General features: G+C 34.1%; 1 protein-coding gene and 1 pseudogene across 1 annotated transcript; both read right to left on the bottom strand.

Annotated features, from left to right (window-relative positions):
* Positions 1-1,037: 1,037 nt before the first annotated feature.
* On the bottom strand, positions 1,038-5,639 carry LOC113780049 (putative receptor-like protein kinase At3g47110). Its single transcript, XM_027325870.1, has 3 exons — positions 2,930-5,639; positions 2,678-2,791; positions 1,038-1,339 (listed from the first exon to the last, which is right to left on the bottom strand). Exons 1-3 carry the CDS (start codon positions 5,637-5,639, stop codon positions 1,038-1,040), a joined length of 3,126 nt encoding a protein of 1,041 aa, XP_027181671.1.
* Positions 5,640-8,796: 3,157 nt separating this feature from the next.
* On the bottom strand, positions 8,797-11,453 carry LOC113780048 (annotated as a pseudogene).
* Positions 11,454-21,839: the final 10,386 nt, after the last annotated feature.

Genomic DNA, 21,839 nt, shown 5'->3' with positions numbered 1-21,839 from the left:
TAGATGTTAGAATTGGGTGTGTTTATTTATTAAAACAAGCATCAATAAAATCAGTATAGACTTAACTTAATTATCATGAAATATGTCATAGGACAACATATATTTTTAATTTTGTTTTATTTGTTTGTATTGTGCTATTTGTTTACCTTATATTGGGAACTTTGACTTTTATTCCTTTACTTTAAGAATAAGTAATGCATTTATTAAAAAAGCATTCATGTATAATTACCAGCTAAGAAAATATCAAATTACATGAAATCAAGCATTCCTTATTCGTTATTATGTTCTCATTGTCCATATCAAGTGAAAAAAAAATATTTATACATTTGCTCGAAAACAAACAATTTAAACCTGGTCAAAATGCAATTGCAATCAAATGTCTACCCTGCAAAAAAAAAAATGATCAAGTAGAATAGCAGGGGTCATATACCAACATGTACAACTTATCAAAACCATGATTCTATTAACCAACTTAAAATGACATACAAATTAATTTTAGAGAGTCTTTACTATTACTATTGTAAAACTTTTCCATGTCAAAATCTTCTGAGTCATAAAATAGATTTGTTCAAACATTAGTACGGAATAATATAGCCAAAACTACACCTGAGCAGTTACACGTGTAGAAGAACATGAAGACTTCTGACAAAATTCAGAAAGATAAACAAAAAAAAAAAAAACAATTAACTTTATGAACTAAATAACTGAAACATAGTCGTATTTTCTGAATAATATGTTGTCCATCTTCTTGCTCCCTCAACAGCTTCGTACAAACTGGTGTCCCTACCGATCTATCAATTTTATGAGTGCGAGAGAATAAGAAAAATCAAGGTGGATAACTCCTTTTAGGTTACTAGAAGTAAAATTCCAAGGAGCAATTAAGCAACTTTGGATTGTAAATAGGAGCTTCTTGTTGACTGCTTTTACACACATCACAAAAATATCTTTAACTTTATAGATTTAATCAAATTGAGTACTGCTTCAAAGCATTTAAAGAGTGGAATGTACAAGATTTATCCACAACTAAGAACTATAATTCACATTGCTCTCATCTCATTAACCTGAACAAACTCATTCCTGATTGCTTGTAATCCACTGAGGACATCTTTAATATTCATCCTGTCCCTCTGAATTTCTGAAGAGCATGAAACACCAATCCGAAACATCGATAGGTAGCATTCCTCCTGACTGATGCTGCCGCCTTTGCTTGTTTTGGTGATTATACCTGGTATGGATTCTGCTTCCATTGAGATCTTTGGATCAACAATTTCCATTACCTGATGGGAAAGAGCCGTCTTAACATAACTATGGAGACTAAAATCTTCTGTGAACATGCTATCTGATAGGGTATAATTTGTTAGTAATTTTATTATTAATTTCCCCTTTTATCCCTGATAAATATTGTGTTAATTGCTGATATCTACTCATATTTGGTATCTGGACTTAATTTCAGGAATGAAACAGAAAACTACCAAAAAGGAGGGATTTTATGAAGAATATGGAGACTTCTAAGGGCTTCAATCCTTGGGCCCTTGGATTGGTGGGGACCACAAAGCTATAAGTCATTTGGGCTCTTCAAAGAAAGCTACGTAAAAAGAGACTTGGAACAAGAAATATTTTGGAGGCTTTGTCCACATGTGTGGGGACCACCTAGATAGCTTTAGTCTATCTTTCTTTTGCTTCTTAAATAGGGATAACGTAGGGAAAGAAGACATCTCTAGTTTTTAGTTTATCTTTTAGTTTAGTTTTTAGCCTAGTCTTTAGTTTTTCTTTCCTTCTCCTGACTGGCCTCTGACACACGCCAGGTGTTCGACAATATTCCCCAACGGGAAAAACACCTTTTATTCCTTACTTCCTAATAGAAAACGCAATGCCTTTGCAATTTATTAATTCGTGTGGTGATTTCATTATGCGGCGTGGCTAAGCCTTCCATCTAGTCAAGGGTCAACTCGACGGCGCAGTCCCGAAAATCTGTGAGATCTAATTAGTTTTCACGTGTTCCTTAATTTATTAATATTTGCACGTTGTCTGCTTGAATTTTCATGGGATTATTTTATTAATTGGATGTCAAGGGCCCGATGTTCAATGTGATTTATTAATCTCGTGCCAATTTAGTCAATTAAATCCGTAATTGTTTGATTGATTAATATTAGTGGCAACTGGTGTGTTTACACATTAGGGGAACGTGCGATCTAATTTAAATAACCCTCGTAGCGTGTTATTGATTAGGGCTAGGTTTTTCTAGTTATTAATGCAATTGGAAAATTACTTCCTATGGTCGTACCTAGGAGTATTTGCTGATTAGGGGTAATCAACGGTCGTACCTTGGTTATCAATAATTTAAGGAAAAATTGGTCGTCAGACTATAACTAGCCTATTAATACATTAAGTGAACATCTCTTGCATCAATGATCGGATGATTGGATTGTGCCAGAGTAGTTGCGTCCTTGGCTAGAATTTATTTATTCTTGATTTAATTCTTGCTAAACTTGTGCTAGTTAATTATTTATTTTTAGTTGGATTGTTTAATTATTTTTAGTTGCCTATCCACAAAAACACCCCCCTTTGTCACTGTGAGTTTGAAAAGAAACAATTACTCCCAGTCCCTGTGGATTCGACCCTGCTTACCGCTGTCTACAGAAATTACTTTTAGTTTGAGCAGGTTTTATTATTGCACAGGCTGACAACCTGTCACTATCAGTAGGCCTTTTCCCTGTAAACAATTCAAGCAATAGAATACCATAGCTGTATACATCTTCTTGTGTTGATACCTCTCCACCCATGCCATATTCTGCAATTTCAAGTTCCAGGAGGACGGAGAAGAATTATTGGCTGAAATGCTGAAGGGATTGAAAGGTCGAATAATTGTGTACATCTCGGACATTCTAATTGAAAGATTGTTTAAACTTCAGAAGGCATGTAATTGTACCTGGAGCAACATATCCAACTGTTCCTTTAATTGCTACTGAGTTGCTTTGATGTTGATGGGATTTACCTTCGATGGAGGAAAGAAATTTTGCTAGGCCAAAATCACTAACCAAGGCAGGAAAATCATCACCTAGAAGTATGTTGCTTGGCTTTATATCACAGTGGATAATCGGTGTCCCGCAATGGTTATGAAGGTAATCCAAGGCGGACGCAATGTCGATTGCAGTATTCAGTCTTTGTATCAACTGGAGCTTCATTAGGCCTTGTCCCTCTTCCTCAGCTGAACTTGGATGTAACCAATTCTCTAAACTTCCATTAGGCACATATTCGAAAATCAAAGCCTTGAAATCGTTGTGCTTGAAGTCTAAACTTGAACAAGAGGTTATGATCTTGACAAGGTTTCGATGGCGGATGTTTCTCAATGCTGCACATTCAGCCAAGAAGCTCTTATGGGCACCGTGTTGGTGGAGCTTAAGAACCTTAACAGCAACCATTTGCTCACCAGGTTTGAGGACCCCTTTGTAAACAGAGCCATATTTACCTTCACCAATCAAATTTTCTGAAGAAAAACCATTGGTGGAATCATATAATTCTGCATATGAGAGCTTCTGATTCTGTTTTTCTGCTGCAGAGGTAAAAGGTAATTGTTGTTTTGAGCTTCTTAGTCTATGAATTGCATAGGCAGATATGAGTAGTAAAACTATAGCTAGAGGAATAGTAATGGCAATAACTATTACTATAGGAGTACACAGCTTTGCTTTCTTTTTGGTAGGTTTAGGACAAGATGATAAGTTCAATGCTTTGATTCCTCCGCATAGCTTTCCATTCCCCAGTGCTGAAAAGGCACTAGAGTTTGCAAAGATCCCATCCATTGGCACTTCACCCTCTAGCATATTATAGGAAAGATTTAGAGTGCTGATGAATTTTAATTTTGCCAAAGAAGCTGGAATTTGCTCTGACAAATTATTTTGAGATAGATCTATGACCTGAATGCTTTTCAATTCTCCTAAAGTAGAAGGTACAGAGCCTTCCAAAAAGTTACCTTTCAACCGAAGATATTCCAACATCTCACAACCATCAATAGAGGTTGGAATTTCACCAGATAATTTGTTTTCTGAAATATCCAATGACACAAGATTCTTCAAATTGCCAACTTCCGATGGTAATGATCCGGTGAATTGGTTTTGAGCTAAGAGGAGGCCAAGAGAGAGAGATGAAAGAGCAAGAAGTTCTTTAGGTAAAGCTCCACTTAGGCGATTCTGACTAACAGTAAATCCTTGCAAGTTACTGCAGTTACTCAAAGAAACAGGAATGTTACCTGTAAGCATGTTCTGTTCTAATACAAGAATCTGTAGTTCAGAAATGTCACCGATTGTTGAAGGAATTTCTCCTGTGAAGCTATTTTCAGACAGATAAAGCTCCTGCATTTTAACAAGTTTCCCCACGGAATCAGGAATTATGCCTGAGAGAGAATTGTTACGCACATCGAGATAGCCCAAGCTTGCAAGGTTTCCAATCCCGGAAGGTAAGCTACCAGATATAATGTTATCATTCAGCCACAAAGATGTGAGTTTGGTTGAAAGATTGGCAATGGCAGTTGGTAGCATGCCTCCAATTTGAATTCTTGACAAACTCAATATTTGTAGATTTGTGCAATTTGTTAAGGAGGAAATAAAGCTAATATCATTTGCTTTATCAGTTCCAAGGGGATTATGGCCAAAATGCAAAACCTGAAGTTCTTTCAGGCTACCTAGATTTTGTGGAATTGGTCCTGTGAGTGAATTGTCTCCTATGCTAATTTTTGTGAGCCCTGAAACATTTGCTAATGTAGTTGGAATTGATCCAAAGAATTGGTTCAAATCAGCCAAAAATAAAGTAAGGTTTGGAAGAGTCAATCCCACAGTAGCAGGAAACTGTCCACTTAATAGATTGTTAGTAATAGAAAAGATCTGGAGTGTCGAAATGTTGTAGAGCTGAGGAGGAACTGCACCTAAAAGTTTATTTGAGGACAGCTCAAGGACATGCAGATTTGAAAGCCGACCAATCTCAGCTGGAATATTTCCACCTAGATTGTTTCTTGATATGCTAAGTATCTGAAGAGAGGAAATATTACCCAAAGATGGTGGAATGCTGCCTGAGAAATTATTCCTGGAAAGGCTCAGAGCATAAAGCTTAGATAAAGTGCTCAAGTCATCTCGAATTCGCCCGATGAGCCTGTTACCCCTTAAATCAAGAATACTTAGCTCTGAACAACCCGAGATATTTAATGGAAGTTCTCCCTCAAAGGAATTATTGGCAAAACGAAGATATTGAAGCCGAAAAAGTCTGCCTACTTCTTCAGGAATCATACCATGAAAATTGTTATCCGGAATATTGAGTTCTCTGAGAAAGGTAAGGTTTCCTATGGAGGGAGAAAGAGAACCAACCAAGTGAAATGATGACATATTCAAGACAGTGACTCTTTGATGAAGCAGGCCACATGTGACTCCACGCCAATCACAAAAATGAATGGAATCATTCCAGGAGCTTAGAGCCTGGAATGGATCTCCTTGTATTAGACCCTTGATGTCAAGCAGAGATTGGTAGTCTGTCTCATTGCTTGTCTCGAAATGAATTGCAGCAGCAGAAGCAGTAATAAAGATATGAAAAAGAGTACAAAACAAAAAACAAGATGAGCTTGCTAGCCTGAAATTCTTCCTTTCATATGCCATTGCGTACAAGAATTAAAGCTCAGAAAAGCAGATGATAGTTAACTACACAGAATGCATATATGCATCTTCTCTTGTGTTGACGTTTCATAAGAAGTTGACTAGTATCCTCTCTTCCTGTTCATGGCGTAAGCAGGAAAATGACCTTTCCCTTGGTATCATGCATCGAAGTGAGTGAGGAACAGGGGACGAAAATGTGCAAGAGTGGAATTTATGTATTTGCGGCCAACTCAGCCTTTCCCTTGGTATCCTAGCGGCCAACTCAGCTGGTTCTATAAACTTTTGTCAAGATATGTATTTGTTCTTGAGAAAAGAAGAATGATATCATAAAAGATATCCGCGTACGTTAAAGCAGTTAGAGATATCGGATGAAACGCTGCAGGGATCTTTTCTTCTAGAATATCGGATGAAAGTGACTTAGAGATATATAGGATGATATATTAATATCTGTTATTGTATCACATAATTTGGACTTAGCAAGGGACCCAGTCTTGATCATCAAAGCAATTTGAAAGCATTCTCTGCCCACTTTTTGGACTTTAACATCATTAATAATATATTAGGAAATATGCTAAATATAGTCCCTCACGTTTCTTGAAAATATTTAATTCATTTTTTATTTTTTATATAACTTTAATATTTTTTATTTATTAAATTTCTTTTAGTCTTATTGTGAATTTATATTTTCATGAATTCATTTTTTCATCAAATGGGGAATGTAATGCAATTTCCGACAAAATCATATTACCATAAAAAATGATCTTTGAGTTAGCAAGTAGTAGCATTGGGTAATCAAATTAGTCCACTGAGCCTGAATAACATTGATTTACACTCTAGAATGATCAATAATTGCTTAAAAGAGATATGACATTTTGGTAAGAATGAACATATCTTCTCCTTGGATTAAAGCAAAAGAATGAACATTTTGGTTTATTCATATATGAAGTTGACATTTTCACTTCCTCAAAAGCATGAAAACAAAAGGGCAAAGGAAATAGCTAACAAGAAAATAAACATGCAAGTGCCTTATACTCAAGATTCCCACCAAAAATTGGATTAACAAATAAAGGAAAAAATAGATATATAGCCATATTCCAATAGATATCAAGATGGCCAAGGCACTTAGGGTGTTGAATATTTATCCTCATCATTGTCCAAAGATAGCAGGTCCAAATTGACTGAAATGCTGGAAATTCTTGTGGATAATGACTAGTAAGACTGCTAGATTATATTCGCTGGTATGACTAGAAAAACTGTTAGAGATAATTTTTGAATAAATTAAATTTTTTGGTGAGATATTTGGGCCCAATGGGTACCCAAGTATTTCCCAAAATTTCCCATCAATTAATGAGTACAATTAGGATTTGTCCCATTTTAAGCTCAATATCAAATTACAATAACCCTCCCGTCCAAAGTCCCCATGGGCATGGGTAGTCCATTGCGATTTGAGACAAATTACCACATCTATCCTTATCCAAAGAGTGATACTAGAACACTGTTTCAAATTTTGTTTTTGAGCAAAAAAAATAACTTTTTCAAAATCAAAAAACAAAAGACACAAGAAAAGGAAAAAGAAAAGGATTTATTACAAAGAATCAAGATAATTTTACAAATCAAATCTTTATGCACATAAAAACACATACATATCTAAGGACTAAATGTGGTTGAACAACAATCCAGAGTCACGCCTTTATTAGAAAGATAAGAAGTAGGAAAAACTAAGAAGGCCACAACTAGATTTTTTTTTGTTCAAAAGTTTGATTCCGAGTGTTTGTGATACCTAGAGGGTATGCAGAGTTTGTGTATATTGAAGAATTGGATCACAAGTGTTTTTGTAGTGATCGGGGACTCTATTATTGATTGTGATTGTTACTGCAAGTGGGCCGAGAAATTCAAGTAGGGGAAAAAAAGTTATTTGTGAAGGTACACAAATTATTTTCAAGTTGCCATGGAAAGAGAATTTATCAATAGTACAAAAATTAAAATTTTACACACACTAAGTACGTATGATGAAAGATTAGAATGGGAGCCAGTAGTGGAGAAATATCTCAAAGGATGTGATTTGGATAATATTCTTAAAATAAATCCTTTCTGTGGTTTGTTAAAAGAAAATGAGAAAAAAGAAGGCAAAGTTATTTATCAAAATTATGCAGAAATCCATGATTATGCAGAATATTATATGAGAGTCCTTGTTGACTCTCAATCACTTGAATGGTTTTGGTTAGATCTCTATGGAACTTGATTATGAGTCCAATCCTAAGTTTGACATAGGAAGTTGGTTTGACAGAAGATATGTTTATTGGTATGTGAGAGATTTTTGAAAATTTTGATATAGTTGAAAATTATGATTTGCATACATTATTTTAGGTAACTGATGAAGATGAATTTGTCAGTGAAAGTTTTGATTTGAATGAAAACGTGCATGAAAATATCTATGGAGTGGATGAAACTATTGAAAACTTTTGTGGCAAAAATTATTTGCAAAAAGAAAGGCATGAACTATTGTTTGGAAATTGTTTGCGAAAAGAGACCCAGTCTTGATCATTGAATCATTGAATCATTCTCCACTCTCGTTTTGGACTTTTACATCCTTAATAATCTCTTACTAGCGAAAATGATAAATATAGTCCCTCACATTTCCAAAAATATTTATTTTTCATTTAGTCCATCAAGTATACATTCAAGTTCCTAATCCAAAGAAAGCCACAAGGAGAAAAAGGGATTTACTAATAAACCAAAAAGGAAAACGTCACCACAAATTCTGTAGAAGTCCAGGAAATAATGTATATACCCTTTATGAATTTGCGAGGTTTCCCTACTCCTAATGAAAATTTATCCATATTACTAATTTATTCCCCATTTTCAATTATAGAAGAGGGAAAATTGAACTTGTAATTGTTGTAACAGGCAATCCCACAATATTCATAAACGTAGAAACACATATATGTCTAACTATCTAAGGAACTAATTATGGTTGAATAGCAATATAGAGTCATGATTTTATTACAAGGATAAGAAGTAGGAAAAAGCAATTGACAACAAACATCATAATTTAAATGTTGATGACTGCAACAGATTGTCCTTTACCTATCTTTTCTTAGAGGAACTCTTCTTTCCATTCAATCTTCACTCTGTTTATCCAAATTCTGTACTTCGTGGATTAGCTTAATTGAAGAAATTTAAGCTCGGTCAAGTTTTGGAGGCCCAAAGGCAGGCCCTCCATAAGCTTGCAGCCAGCAATAACAAACTCTTGGAGACTGGGCATCGATTCCTCTTCCACGCTTACCCATTTCAGTCTTTTTAATTGCACAAGGTCTAATTCCTTGAGTTTTTGGAATCTTCCAGCCTTAAAGCACAATGTCTCCCCTTCATAAGCACGAGAGAGAATAAGAGCTGCCAGATTGGGCAAGTGTCCAAGGCAGTCTATTGCATTCTCATCTTCACTCAACTCACTATTGTGCAAGGCTAAAGTGCGCAAGGATTGAAGTGACATTACCCATTCCGGTACTCTCTCTAAACGCCCATTCAAGAGTAGCCTCGTAAGAAATCCAAGACTTGGAGAGACGGAATGTTGGAGGTCAAGGATCTCCTCTTCTTTAATGGAGAAGATGTATAACTCTCGAAGGTTGGTCAGCCTCAAGAGGGAGGAGACCAACTCCTTTCCATCTTCTCTTCTCAGCTTTGTGATGGATAATTGCCGCAACTGAATGAGCTTCCCAATCTCCCTTACTACTTTACCACTATCTGCTTCTATATTTCCCAAACTCTCCAAGGAGGTAAGCTTTCCAATTCCATCCGGAGATTTAAAGCCCCAAATTGCAAAGTTATTTGAATAATCACCCGCTCTGCCTACGGCAAGGGAACGGAGTTTTCTCAGCTTTAGAATTTCCACGGGCAACTCCGTTATAGTGGTTTCGGCCAGAATTTAAAGATTCTAGGTTTTGAAGCTGCCCAATAGATTTTGGAATGATTTTAACTCTGGTGCCACTTAGATCCAGATACTCGAGATGAAATAGTTTGAAAACTTCCTTTGGGATGCTGTCCAGTTCCGCACTTGCTAAGTTTAAAACCTTCAGGAACTTGGGACCACCACATAAAAACTTGGACAAAAATGAAGTTGTGAGAGAATCTTTATTCCCGAATGTTTCCACGGACCGAAGACACTTTAAGCTGCTGAAGCCTTGTGGAGGATTATCAGTGAAGTTATGGATTGCCAGGTGTCGAACTTTGTCAGGCCATCTTGTGCAATATCCAGTGATTATGGCTGTGAAGCTCTGCTCCTTAGATTTTGAAACAATGATTTCACGCAAAATATCATGAAGACCACATTTCACCAATTTGCCATCAGCCCATGTGCCTTTAACTTGGATTAAGCTTCTGTTGATGAGTTCTTTTAGATATCTCATAGCTACATCAGTGGCTATCATTCCTTCTTTCTCTTCTATAAATCCTAGTGCTATCCATTTATCAAGTAACTTAGCGACATCAATTGGATGATCTTCAGGATAGATACTTAGATATAATAGACAGTTTTTAAGATGGTGAGGCAAATCACTGTAGCTAAGTAAGAGTATCCTTCTAATTCTATCAAGCTTACCGCTACCATCTACCTCACTGTCAAAGCCACGAAAAATCATCTCCCATTCATCTATCTTATCCTTGTCCTTCAAAGCCAAAACACCACCCATTGTTACAATTCCAAGTGGTAGGCCCTCACATTTTTTTAGTATTTTTCTACAAACTTTTTCTAGATTTGAAGGGCAACCATTACTTTGAAATGTTCTATTGCAAAAAAGAGTCCAAGAATCTTCATAAGAGAGAGGACGCATTTTATGGATAAAGTCATGGGATGCTAAACAGGATGCAGAAGCTACATCGGTAATTCGTGTTGTCAATACAACACGACTAGCGATGTTGTAGTCAGGCAACACGTATTTGATAGCTTCCCAGGCATCTAGACTCCACACATCATCAAGGACAAGGATGTACCTTCTTTCTTTGAGGAAGTCCTTGACAAATTCGCTGAGCCTAATACCTTCCATGGAATCCACTTGCGGAGGGACCGGTTGTCTAATTTCATCATACAATTGTTGAATCAAGTTCCTGATGATGACTTTGAATTGAAAAAGTTATCCAAGCATGGCTCTGAAATTGTTTCTTCACTGCAGCATCGTAGACTTTTTCACCAGGGTGGTTTTACCGAGTCCCCCCATTCCCACCACTGAAACTAGTTTCAAGTGGAATGGTCATCAAAGGATTTTGGAGATGAGCTCTTTCGATTTGCTTCTTAATCAGGAGTGCTTGGCTGATCGATGCCAACAAGCTTAGCTTCTTCAATCAGGATGCTTGGTCACGAATATCACAATCTGCGCTTGCCACGTGCGAAGAGCTGGAGCCTATTTCTTGAAGTACCATACAGAGACTGGTACCTCTGATGCTTGCAGAAATCTCTACAACTCTGTCTTTGATATCTTTTATCTCCAAAGAAATCGACGCCGAGCTTTCAGATTTTTTGTTGACTTGAGATCTTGCCAACACGCCAAAGAATCCATCTGCATCACCACGAGCAAAGCGGAAGGCAAAATCATCGAGAACATCCTCTGTATCATAAGCAACTTCTCGAACCTGCTTTACCCATTCTTGGAGTTGAGAGTCATCGTCCTCCTTTGCTTCAGCTTGTCTGAGGAAAGCTTTCATGCTGCCGAGTTCATCTTTGATGAACTGAACATCTGGTCGAAGTCCACCCAAAAGCGTGCTCTCTTGGGAAAGTAAGGTGGAGAGCTGCTTAATTAGAAAGCCTACAGCACTCTCGGCCATATTCCTCGGTTAAATTTCACAGGAGTTGGTTCTCGTGCGGAAACAATCACAAGCAACCAAAATGTGGCAAACTTGGGAAAGTATGCAGTTTTCTCTCTCTTCTGTGAAGGGAGGGTTAACTGGCTCGTTGGAAATATCAAGCTCAGTTCAGGAAGGTCGTCCTTTCCTTTCTGTAATTTGTGGGGCCTGAATTCAGTAATAATGATAGACCCGTACAATTCAACGCGTCAAACTTTCTTTTTCGTTACTGGGCTCCACGGAGGGTTAATGCCTGGAATCTGGACTTGACTTACCCAGTCGTTGTTTCCTTTATATCGAGTGTGTTTTGATCGTAAGTTATTTGAGATATTTTTGCTGTAGCACCTTTTATGATGTGATGTATGTGAGATAAAAAGGTAATTGGGAAGATAAAAAGGTGTATTGGAAATTGTAATGGTGATGTAAGCAAATATATTTGATCAAATAACTTGCTATCCAAACACACTCAATTATATCCCGGACCCGAACTGCTATTTCTGTTGTTGTTCCTTTTATCATGAAAATCAAGATGAGTAAATCAAAATTTGGGAAAAAAAAAGAGACCGAATATGTAGACGTAGATGTCAAAATTCATAATAAACGTCAATCCTTTTTTTTTTCTTTCGGCATCGAAGGACTATCTAGACTTTCTGTATCCAATGCATAGTTAGTAAATACTTGTATTATATCCATATAACACACGTTCGTACGTTTCATTCAAAAAAAAATTTCATATTTCATATATTTTAAAAATATTCTAAAAAATATTTATACTTTTCAATTAACCATATATAATGCATAATAAATTTTTAACGTATTATACTTCAATTTTTTCAAAAAATTTTAAAATTTGAGTAAAGATAATGACATACTTTTTGAATTATATATAAAATAACAACAACATATATCATAACAACTGTAGATTTATACATATTTAAGTGATAAAGTGATAAAATTTTAATAAATTTAACGTCTCATACATAAAAATAAGTTTAAAATTGTTATAAATGCAGTATAGTCTTCGAAAATTATAATAAATTTATCCCTTTTTTTTTAGTTTGGTAACATTTAAATATGTTCATACTATTCATGTAAGAATTTATATACGTAATTTTTTCGAACACATATTTTCATGTCGAACTTTTACTCATATATTTTTTCAAAAAAATTCAGTATATTATGTATATATATAATATCTCATATATAAAGTCATTCCCCCTTTGTTTTGCGGTCCTTGTTAGGTATGAAGTCGTCATTATCCAGTAGTTGTTGTTGGGCATAAAGTCGTCGTTCTTTAGCATTTATTTGTCTATTTGCTTTTGTTAGGTAAGAAATCCTGCCCTGTTTGGAAGGTGAATTTTTTGGGAGTTTATCTAAAATTTTATTGTAATTTACTGTAGAAGTTTTTAAAAAAAATTTTGAAATGTGTAGATTTTTGAATATTTTAAAGTGTATAGTTTAAAATTTTTGAAAAATTTTTTGAGGTTACTATAGTTAAAGTTTTTAAAAAACTTGTAATAGACAAACTTGACAAAAAACTTGGGCTCCAAACAAGGCCAGTGTGTGTCAATACCTTTTCCTTTTAGAAATAAAACGCGTAATTGGTATATAAAACAAAAACGTGTGCACTTGCGCGTGATTTCGTGCTTTTTATGTTGGGATAATTTCAGAAACCTCCCTTTAGGTTTCTGACAATCTCACTGAGCTCCCCTAGAATTTAAAAAATTATACATACCTCTCTTATCATTTAAAATAATAATTTTATCCTTAAATAGTTTAATAAAATCCTCTTACTTGATATGCTTTTACTTAGAATGAGTTTTAAAATTATTTTTTTAATCTTTTTAGAATGAGTTTTAAAATTATTTTTTTAAATCTTTTTCCTTCTTATTCCTTTTTTTAAATTTTTCGCTAATAAAACTGTAGAACTATCACTATTGTCTCTAGGTTTCTATAATCAAATGTCAAACTAGTGATTTTTTTTTACGAGTTAATTTTATATATAATCCAATATTTTTGCTGATCTTTGTTTTCTATTTTTTGATATTAAAATTAACAATAAATCAAAAGGAAATGGGCCAAAGGTACTACTAAATTATGATAATCCCACTACTTAAAAAATTTATAAATTCTAAATGAATTATTTCAACATTTTCTTTTCTATATTATAAATCTAAGTTCATAATAAAATACCATTAAAAATATCATATCATAGTAATAAAATTATTATTATTATTATAGTTGTTTATGAAATGGTAAATATGGACATGAAAAATTTGGCACATTTTCCTTATAATTATACTAAATAATCTTATAATTGTATAGGAAAATAAATTTAAACTCATTCCACAAGGGCATTTTTGAGTATTCGTTTAAAAATTGTTCAACTCAATATTATTTTAAGGTTTTGTTACTAAAACGATCAAATCAAAGGAGGTAAGTGTAATTTTTTAAACCTTAAGAGAACTCAATGAAATTGTCAGAAAGCTCAGGAGAAGTTTCTGAAATTATCCCTTTTATGTTTGCTTCTTTTTTATATGTATAATTGGTATGGTTGCATCTAGGGGAGAAATGTGGGAATTTCCTCCCACCATGGGTAGAACCGGATTTGAACCACTACCATCATAGCAACTCTGTCTGGGACCATTGTCAAACGCTTATGGGTCCACATGGGCTTAGCCAACCGGCAGGCAATCGTAGGTGAATTACGCAGCAGAGGAATGTGGGACTTTCTATAAGACTAAATTGGATTTATGCATGTACATTAGATTGGGTTGATAAATTAATCATTATCGAGCTAAATGCTCAATTGGGAGAACATAAAGAGCCGAGAGACAATAAGACATAAATGCCAAATTCCTTTTCTCAAGACATGAATCCGATGGCATCATTTTCCAATTTTACTAATATTCAATTTCTGTGCATATGATTGTAAAAAATTCCTCCAATTTCTCTTATGGCGGCCAACTCTATTACTAAACCAAGTAACCAAAACTAACTGTTTACTAAAAGTTCACTATCACTATCATTAGTTAATGATAGTGGATTTTTGTTGAACCCATGAAATGTTTGGTAACTAAGGGGCGCTTGGTTCTTGCTTTGGAATTGAAAAGGGAAATGGAATGATGGATAGAGGGTCCACTAATGAGAGTTTTGATCAATTCCTCCTAATTTGGTGGGAATCATGAACGGCTAAATTTTAAGGTATGATTCCAATATTTCAATTCCCATTACACTAGACCAAGCGTGCAGTATTGGAATTATTGTAATTCTAAGTACCGAAACCCCTAAACCGTCCCTAAAAATATATAGGTATACCTTTTACATTTTTTTCCCATTTTCCTACTTCATTTTCTTCTAAATTTTCTTCACTCTCTCAATTTGTTCTAGTATTTTTGTTAAGTTATATTATACTAGCGTACAAGACACATTATAAGTGTATGCAAGTGATTAAAATTATTGTAAAACCTCTACAAATTAATAAATTTGAGACTATACAATTTTTATTAATTTAAAGAGTTACTAGTTAATTGATAAGTTAATAATATATTAAGTTCTCGAGTGTACTTACAATTCAAAGAAACATCCATTTAATCAACTAAAGTTTTATTTTATTTTATGTAAATTTTGATTTTTACTATAATTTGGTTATCCTTATCATTAGGTAATGTTAATATTTAAAAAGCCAAAAAATTTTGACACTACTTTACTAGTCAAATTTGTAATTCATAACCTGTCATGTCCAGTATAACTAGCTGCGGAGCTATGAATTAAGTTGATAACCATCTAGTTATTTCAATAGTTGAAATGTTCAATCTTTAAAACCTTTATATTATGTGATTTATGTTTATGATTATTTTATCTACAATCTCAATTCTAGTTTCTAGGAGTACTATGTTAGCTATGTTTATGATTACAAATCTACAAATTCGATTTCGATTTAAAAGTCACAATGTTACGTATAAGATTACTTATCTAATTTCTAAATTTAAATTAAAATCCACCAGGTTAATTATGTCACGATTCTGGTTTCTTGAAGCACTATGTTAATTATGTTTCTAATAATTCATCTATAATTTTGATTCCAGTTAAAAGCCACTATCTATGCAACAGATAAAGTTAGAGGGATCACTGTTAGTGTAAACTTTTTTATGCCATTTTTTAAACTTTCTATTTTATCCTTAAAGAAAAACTAATTTTTGCTCTGACTATTTAATCACATTTTGTCAATATAACAACTCTAAATATTGTAACTACTAAATTACAATAACCTTATAAACCAAAATTCTTTGATAAATTTATAATAAATTTAATTACATAAAAAATAAATTTTATATAAAATTAATGACAATTTTTGGGTGCATACAAATGCCCATAAGTTGTTGAGCGGCGTACATGTTATTTCTCCTAGAAGTACAATGAACCTTGTGTGAAACTTCTTCTACTTTCCGGTCACTACTTTTAATAGCTTTTCTCTGCCCTACTCCACAGTGATGTGTTGTTCCTTTGCTCTTCCCACCATGCGTAGGTGAGTCAGCTTCCACCATAGATGAAATCTGTATAATTGAAACTCATGAAAATTGTCTGATAGCTTTGGAATGGGGATTGTCTGTTAAATTTTCTCAACTGATTATGTATATTTGTATCTCTTGTATATAGTATAGGTTTTCTTATGTACTTGAGAGCTTTTTCTCTTGTAAAAAACGTTATTGCTCATATTAATATAAACTTTTACAGTTTTGCGTAAACATGAAAAACTTATAATAGCAAATTTAGTATTTGTAAATTGAGGATTATCACATTTTCCTTTTCTTAATCTGTTTAGCAACCATTTGTCTCCAAATTTTTTTCTTTATTTTTCTTGAGATTTTTTTTTCATGAATATTATTTCTTCTAACTGTTGATTTCTTATTCTAGCTGTTGAATATTTTTTCATCGAACTTTGTGCTCTGGGTCAAACTTGCAAGGCTGTTTCTGTAGAACCTTTTAGATTTCTCTCTTTTTGTTTTTTTATTGAATTTAGACAATTATGATTTTTGATAGAATAAAATTCTTGCGGTGCTATGGAATTCTGTGATCACCAACACAACTAATCAAATAACCGCAAACCAAAGTAATTTTTATATTCTTCCTGCCGTTTAATAAGTGGATAAGCGACACAAGAATTCATAAAAAAAAAAAGAATTATTTTTTATTAGTTTTATTTAGATATTCAAGAACCTAAAGAAATCTATGAATAGATGAATACCAAAGATGAGATATAAGAAAAACTTGCGACATGGATGATGGAGGCAAAGTAAAACAATGGAGGCGGCAGATTACTAATCAGTGGATTCACCGTCAATATTTTCAAATACTAGATAACATGTATTCTCTTAATTTGGGTATAATACAGAGTTAATATTTGTTTTTAGGGGAATTCTGTAGTACCTTTCAAATCCTATATTGATCGAAAGTGTTTGGATTGCAAGTTTTCAAAGAAAAGATTCTACATTTTTTATGGACATATTTTTCAACCATCTTTTTATTTCACATATATCAAATCGCTATAGTAAATTTTTTACAAAAAGTCCAGAAAAATACAATCCAAACAAGAACTAAATTTATTATTGAATGAGAGTTATGAATTGTTAGATTATTCAATAATTTGAATCATTAGACGATGTGGTTGGATTAAAATCATGATACAGTGTTCAAAAGCTATTGTTGCATTTTTTGCATTTCGCATTTTCAAGGAATTGCCATCCATTGCTTTTTTTTTTTAAATCCTATTGTGGTACGAATTCGTACTTATGGTAAGTGTTCTTTGATTTCTCCCTTTTTATCTTTGTTCCTTAAATTCCCTCTGTTGTCTACGTGTTATTAACCTTCTAAATAATTGTGTGCACTTTATCTTAGAGAAAATATTCTTTGCAATTACAATCTATGTTGGTAATTCCACAAGCGAAATCCAACAAGGCATTAATATGTTATCAACTCTGCTGAATCCTTGCGGCCCCATTAAAAATTGCAGAATCACGTATATAGCTGAAGCAAGAATCCAAAAACTTCATTTAACTCCAATAACAACTTGTGACTAAACATGTGTGATGCACAGATGGTTGAGACTTCTAAAATAGCATGGAAAATAATGGAATATCCAAGAACATTAGAGCATGGAAAATTAGAAATTATTTTCTCAAGAAAATAATTGCAAACATATGTTTCAAAAAGAAACTAAAACATACTTCATTTTCGATGAAAAAAATCCCTTGATCCTTGACCATTTGGTTTTTCCACAGTTTTGTACATGTTTCAGGGTCTTAATTGGTCAGGGACTTTAGTGGAATAATTGATGTTCGTGAAGGCATTTTTGTACACGGAATTTGTAAGCAAAAGTCAATTGTCTATGGAGAATTATGAGTGACATATATTGTCAGGGACTTTAGTGGAATAATTGATGTTTGTTGAATTACAACAATGGTGACGTACCTGACAACTATGTTGAAGAAGATTCCCTTTCAAATGGAATTAAACAACTATGGATTTCTTTAAATAATTGTATTAAATAGGATTTGATTAAACTATTAATTCTTTGAATCTACGATTAGATTTTGAAACTATAGTTATTAAATCCGACACGAAAGGAATCCGACAAGGGAGATGGGTCAATGGGTCACTGATTCAATCAGTGAGTAAATGGTTAAACCTAGGACTGTTCACGAATCGAGCAGTTCGAATACGAGTTCGACTCGAGATCGGTCAATATCGAGTTCGAGCTAATTAAGTCGAGCTCGAGTTCAAAAATATTAAGCTCGTTGGCTCTCGAGCGGCTCGTGAGCTGAATAATATATATTTTTTATTTTTTACTTTAATAATAAAATTACATATCCCTAATATTTTATTATTTGTTAAAAAATTATTATTTTATTCATTTTTAATAATAAAATAATTATTTTTTTTATTTTTTAACCTCGAGCTTGAGTTCGATCTTGACATTTTGAGCTCGTCGAGCTTGAACTCGAGTTTGAGTTTCATAAAATTAATTGGAGGCTTGGCTCGATTAGACCAAAATTCGACTCGACTCGACTCGTTTGTACCCCTAGTTAGACCAGTGAGTCACTAAATATATTTAAATATTATATTTCATAATTTTTGATATAGGATATATAATATAAAGTGTAATAAACAATGTCATAGCAAATGCTCATTTAATTTAATTCACTATAGAATAATTAATTCATATAAGAATCAACAAAATATAAATTTAATTAGTAATCCATGAAACTTCAAGTATAAAATTTTATCTATGTTTAGTGTAATTATCAAGGTTATTTATGAATTTTAAGTGCAAAAAAAAATTAAAAACAATATTTATCTTCAAAATAAATTATGTAATATGTTATTTTTGAAATCCATTTTATAATTTATAGAATTTGGGGGATCATAAGTTTTATTAAAAGATTTCAAATAAAATTGTTTTAGAGAAATAAAAAAAGAATTGACAGGTGCCGAACCTGTGCAATAATAATAAATAAATCCTAACTACCACTTGAAACAGTTAGTAATCAATTCGAGTACTGGAGCAGGGACTCTAGGTGTGCAATGGGTTACTTGATTCACCCTGTTCCCGAAGAGTTTGCTTAATCCGATATACCTGAATTAATTGTTTAACTGAACTCCCTAACTAGTAGACAGTGGTAAGCAGGGTCGTCTCCTCAGGGACTGGAGAGATATTTGTTTCTTTTCAAATCAAGATTAATGGGGGGGGTTCTGATATCAAAAGCCAACTGAACAAATTAAATGCAGAAAGTAATTAATTAAAAGAAATAACTGAGAGAAAACTCTAGCCAAGGGTATACTTCAGAAATGGTTCATGCACTGATCATTGATGCAAAAATAATTCCAACACTTATTAATAGATTGGTTATAGTTGTCTCGCACGCGCTAAACAACCAACCCTTCCTTAATTTATCGATAGCTAAGGTACGACCGTTAGCTATTTCTCTAACCCAAAAACAACCCTAGGTACGACCGTAGGATTTAATTTCTAGATTGCATTAGCAATTAGAAAGGCCCAATCCTGACTAACAAACACGCTACGAGGGTTCATTCAAGCCATATCAAATATTCCCCTGACACAAATCCAATTGTGCCAGTTGCTACTGGAATAGAAGTAACGAACAATTACGGATTCAAACACCCCTATATAGCAAAATAGCCTATATGAACAATTAATTATTGCGCACTAATCAATCACACATAAGGCTATAACACTTAGAAACAGGAAATATATAAATATTAATAAATGGAGGAAATAGTTAAAATAAATTCGATCTCACAGTAATTTCTGAACCAAATCGTCAGTGATCCCCTTGACTAGAATTGGAGAATTAGCTCCTCATAATTAGAGTACAGGCCATGCGGCAAAGCTGGAGGAAGCCGTCAATTCTTTAATCTAGGCAAACGGAAGACTTGACCTTCGTTCACTTCGGTCAACCGAAGAGAGAAAAGAACGACAATGGATTACGATTGCTTCAATTTCCTTCGGTCAAAGCCAGAATGAAAAGCAATGACCAAAGTCCACGATTGCGGCTCTCTTTAACTTCTCTCTTCTCTCACGCAAGAAAACACACGAGAGATTGGAAGATTGTAATTGTTTTTCACTTCTCAATTTGGTCAAAGAACAATGAATAGTTCATAGAATCCCCAAAGTCAACAAAAGGTGCTAATGTCTCCTGCTCCCTCTACAAAGCTGCGGCTGTCTAGTCTCCTTCCAGAGCCCAGGAAAAAACCAAAACAAAGAGAAAAAGAACTCTCCCTCTAACCTAAGCCGCGCGAGAGATAAATAGTATCCCCAATAGCCGGGAATTGTTACTTGTCCAAAATTGCAGCCAGACTCCCTAGAAATATATTAAAATAAAATCTATTACAATTAGGTTTCTTCAGCTTCTCAAGCGGACCCCACAGCGACAAATCTTCTAAGTTTTGATTTTAAGTACTTTTCAGCGTCCTTTCCTGCAATTAGCATCAAAACAAAATATCAGTAGAATCCACCCAATTAATGAAAGTATTTAGTCAATTAGTTGTGCAATAATGCCCAAAATACCCACTAAAATGCACCCTATCAATCTCCCCCACACCTGAACTATGCTTGCCCTCAAGCATAATTAACTCAGAAGTACAATCAAGATGCTAAGCAAATCACAGCAGTTCATACCAAGAATGGCATTCCAAGATCCCCAATAACCTTATCGAAATCAGAATATACCAAATCAACAATTCTCGCAGTTTAAAGTGCACTCATTCACTCCAAAGTGTATATGAAATGTATATTAGATGGCTCTCAAAACAACACAATAGAATGACACTACCATAAGCTTGCTCATATATCATATCTCCACCACTTATGCATGAATTTAAATGCAGCAATCAAGGGACTTTGCAAGGTTGTAATGGGGCTAGGGTGAGATGGTAGGATAAAAAGGAGTCAAAAGGGTGTAAAAGTATAAAGAAAGTGCTCAGAAATTCATTACACAGATGCTTTGCACATTGGGAACTTCAAGGCATCTCAACCATCACACGAGTAGAGTAAATTGGCACTTGCCACGACCTTCGACTTTTCCTTTCTCCTCTTTTTTTCTATATTTTTTTGTTTTCCTCTTTTTTTCTTTTCTTTTTTTTCAACAACTCCCAACCAGCACCATAAGAATCAACTTTACTCGTTGCTTTCTGCATTTTGCCTTCTTTCCACCTCTTTTTTTTTCTTTTTTGGGTTTTTTTTTGTTTTAATGAATTGTGCAATGCCCCTCAAGTAATACTCCAAAATTCTGTATAATGAAATCAAAGCACTTCTTCACACAAGGTTCAAAAAGTCTAAGGAGAGGTTTTGCGGCTAAAAACTAGGGTCTTAAGCGAAAAATAGGATGTAAAGCTCAACTTGGCTCCCTAATGGTAAAATAATCCAAGGGTGAGTTGTAAGAAAGTCCAAAATGGCTCATTCCTAGGTGCCCTATCATTTCAATGCATTAAATTCATTAAAATGTGGTCTTGACATGCATAACCGAGCAAGTTCTAGAATGACAAACCATGTGCACTAATCACTCAACAAAACGAAAAATTAGGCCCAAAAATCGCACAAGTGATCAAATGGATGTCAAGTTCAGCATATTAATCAATCAATTCAGTATCAAGGAAAGTGGAACACCCCATGGCATGAACTTACTATGTACGCTTATATCCCAATTCGCATTCATCATCGTTCAAAGAAAAGACAACTACTAAGGCAAGGAAAAACTCAATCAGACAACGAAAAGCACAACCAAAGCATAGTTAACCCTCCCCCACACCTAAACCTTTCATTGTCCCCAATGGAAGCGGATAAAGAGG

This window comes from Coffea eugenioides, chromosome 8 (assembly GCF_003713205.1).
Source record: "Coffea eugenioides isolate CCC68of chromosome 8, Ceug_1.0, whole genome shotgun sequence".
Lineage (NCBI taxonomy): Eukaryota > Viridiplantae > Streptophyta > Magnoliopsida > Gentianales > Rubiaceae > Coffea > Coffea eugenioides.
The sequence above is the reverse complement of the archived record's forward strand: the minus strand, read 5'-3'. Positions and strand labels throughout refer to the sequence as shown.